The sequence below is a fragment of the Tupaia chinensis genome, unplaced genomic scaffold, assembly GCF_000334495.1.
Source record: "Tupaia chinensis unplaced genomic scaffold, TupChi_1.0 Scaffold000279_1, whole genome shotgun sequence".
NCBI classification, from domain to species: Eukaryota; Metazoa; Chordata; class Mammalia; order Scandentia; family Tupaiidae; genus Tupaia; species Tupaia belangeri.
This window is the reverse complement of record NW_006159762.1, coordinates 2,321,432-2,323,151: the sequence shown is the minus strand read 5'-3', so window position 1 is coordinate 2,323,151 and position 1,720 is coordinate 2,321,432. Positions and strand designations below refer to the sequence as shown.

Here is a 1,720-nt window from a genome sequence, read left to right as displayed (position 1 = left end):
ATCCACCACACCACCTGCTGGCCCCCCTGAATTCCCTTATTGTTCTTTTAATGTAAGTAGAATCTGTAGTGATATTCCCTCTTTCTCCTATACTAATAATTTGTGTTTTCTCTCTTTTTTCTTCATCTGTCTTTGTGGACTGTAGAGGTATATAAATTTCATTAATCTTCCTTTCTTAATTTTTTTTTTTTTTTTTTTTTGCTATAGAGCACGTGTACTTGCCAGAGACAGAGAGAGACAGCACCACCTCCCCCATCTCCTCCAGAGGGATAACTATGCCACAATTTGTTCTTCTCCATTCTCCTTTAGGGATTTTGGGCATGCACACACATGGGACCCATGTGTTTTTCTTTTCTTTTCTTTTCTTTTGGTTAGGTTTTTGTAACAGGGCACATGTGCTTGCTGGAGAGAGACAGAGAGAGGGAAATTGAGAAATCACTGTCTGGGGGGTATGGCTATGCAGCAGTCCCCTCTCCTCCACTCTCCTCTTGGGACACAGGCATACACACACACTGCTGGGTTCAGGACTCTAACCATGGGTGGCCATGTGGGAGTCCTGTACCTCAATCACCACGCCACCCACGGGCTCCACTCCAGTGTGTTTCAAGCCACTGAGTCCCCAACTCGAACCACACCACACAGTTAGCCATATGGGGTCCAGCCACCTTAACCACTCTGCCACTTAGCTGGCCGTTATTAATCTTCCTAAAGAGCCAGTTTTAGTTTTATTTATTTTCTCTGATATTTTTGTGTTTTCACTATAACCAATTTTTCCGCTCTTTGTTGATCTAACAAGAAGAAACCAAGGCAAAATACATAAATAGTTTGAACGTGTCTGATGGCAGTTTGTCTTCTTTTCAGAATGGCTTTGGAACACACACATGGTTTCTGAAGAGAATCCTCAACTCGCAGTATCCTTTGAGAAATGAATACATAGGAGAGTTTGTGAATGGATGTCGTCATGGACATGGGAAATTTTACTATGCTAGTGGAGCCATGTATGAGGGAGAATGGGTTTCCAATAAAAAACATGGCATGGTTGGTATAGACTCATGAAGATTACATTTGAAAAGTGATATAAAAAAATTGAAATACAGTAAAAAGTATGTTATCCTCTAGTAAATTACATGATCCATTTTGTAGTGGAGGATAACCTACTGTTTTGTTAAGGTGATTACATGAGTTTTAAAATAGTTTCAACATATTATTGATTTCTTGTATATTTAGAAGTTATTCTTATTTATGTTTTTTTTTATTAATTAACTTTACACCATCACAACACACAAATGAATTTTCCATCCAAAATACACTGTGCATTGGCTCAATCAAGCACATCCACACATACATGTTCTCAGCAAATAATTTTCCAATTTTTACGTCCTGCATACCTTGCCCTTTGTCTTGCCATCCCTGATTCCCCATCCCCCACCCTCTGCTATATCCCATCTTCCTCCCCCATTGTCCCTGGCATCCATGGTTGCCCTCCATACCTTCCTCCCCACCCCATTCAATTGTTCTGCCAATGAACTTAATTAGTCTAAATAAATCCATTAGCTAGCACAGCTGACACAAACCTACACATGTATCCAAGTCTGACCCTAGGCATAAACCCCGGTGAGTAGAATGAACATACTATAAAGTAGTACCCAGCTGTGCCCATACAGCTCGCTGCAGTCATCAATGTGCATTTTTTTTTTCCTCCTGCAACTTTTTTTTTTTT

The 1,720-nt window shown here is 40.2% G+C and overlaps 1 protein-coding gene across 3 annotated transcripts in view; it reads left to right on the top strand.

Moving 5' to 3' along the window:
* The window catches only part of RSPH10B (radial spoke head 10 homolog B), a 55,091-nt gene that overhangs the window by 16,194 nt on the left and 37,177 nt on the right, over positions 1-1,720 (top strand). For all 3 annotated transcript variants that reach the window (XM_006150182.3, XM_027772516.1, XM_027772517.1), the window contains exon 8: positions 862-1,038. In XM_006150182.3, the coding sequence (XP_006150244.1) occupies positions 862-1,038 (177 nt within the window). The remainder of the gene's footprint in view (positions 1-861; positions 1,039-1,720) is intronic.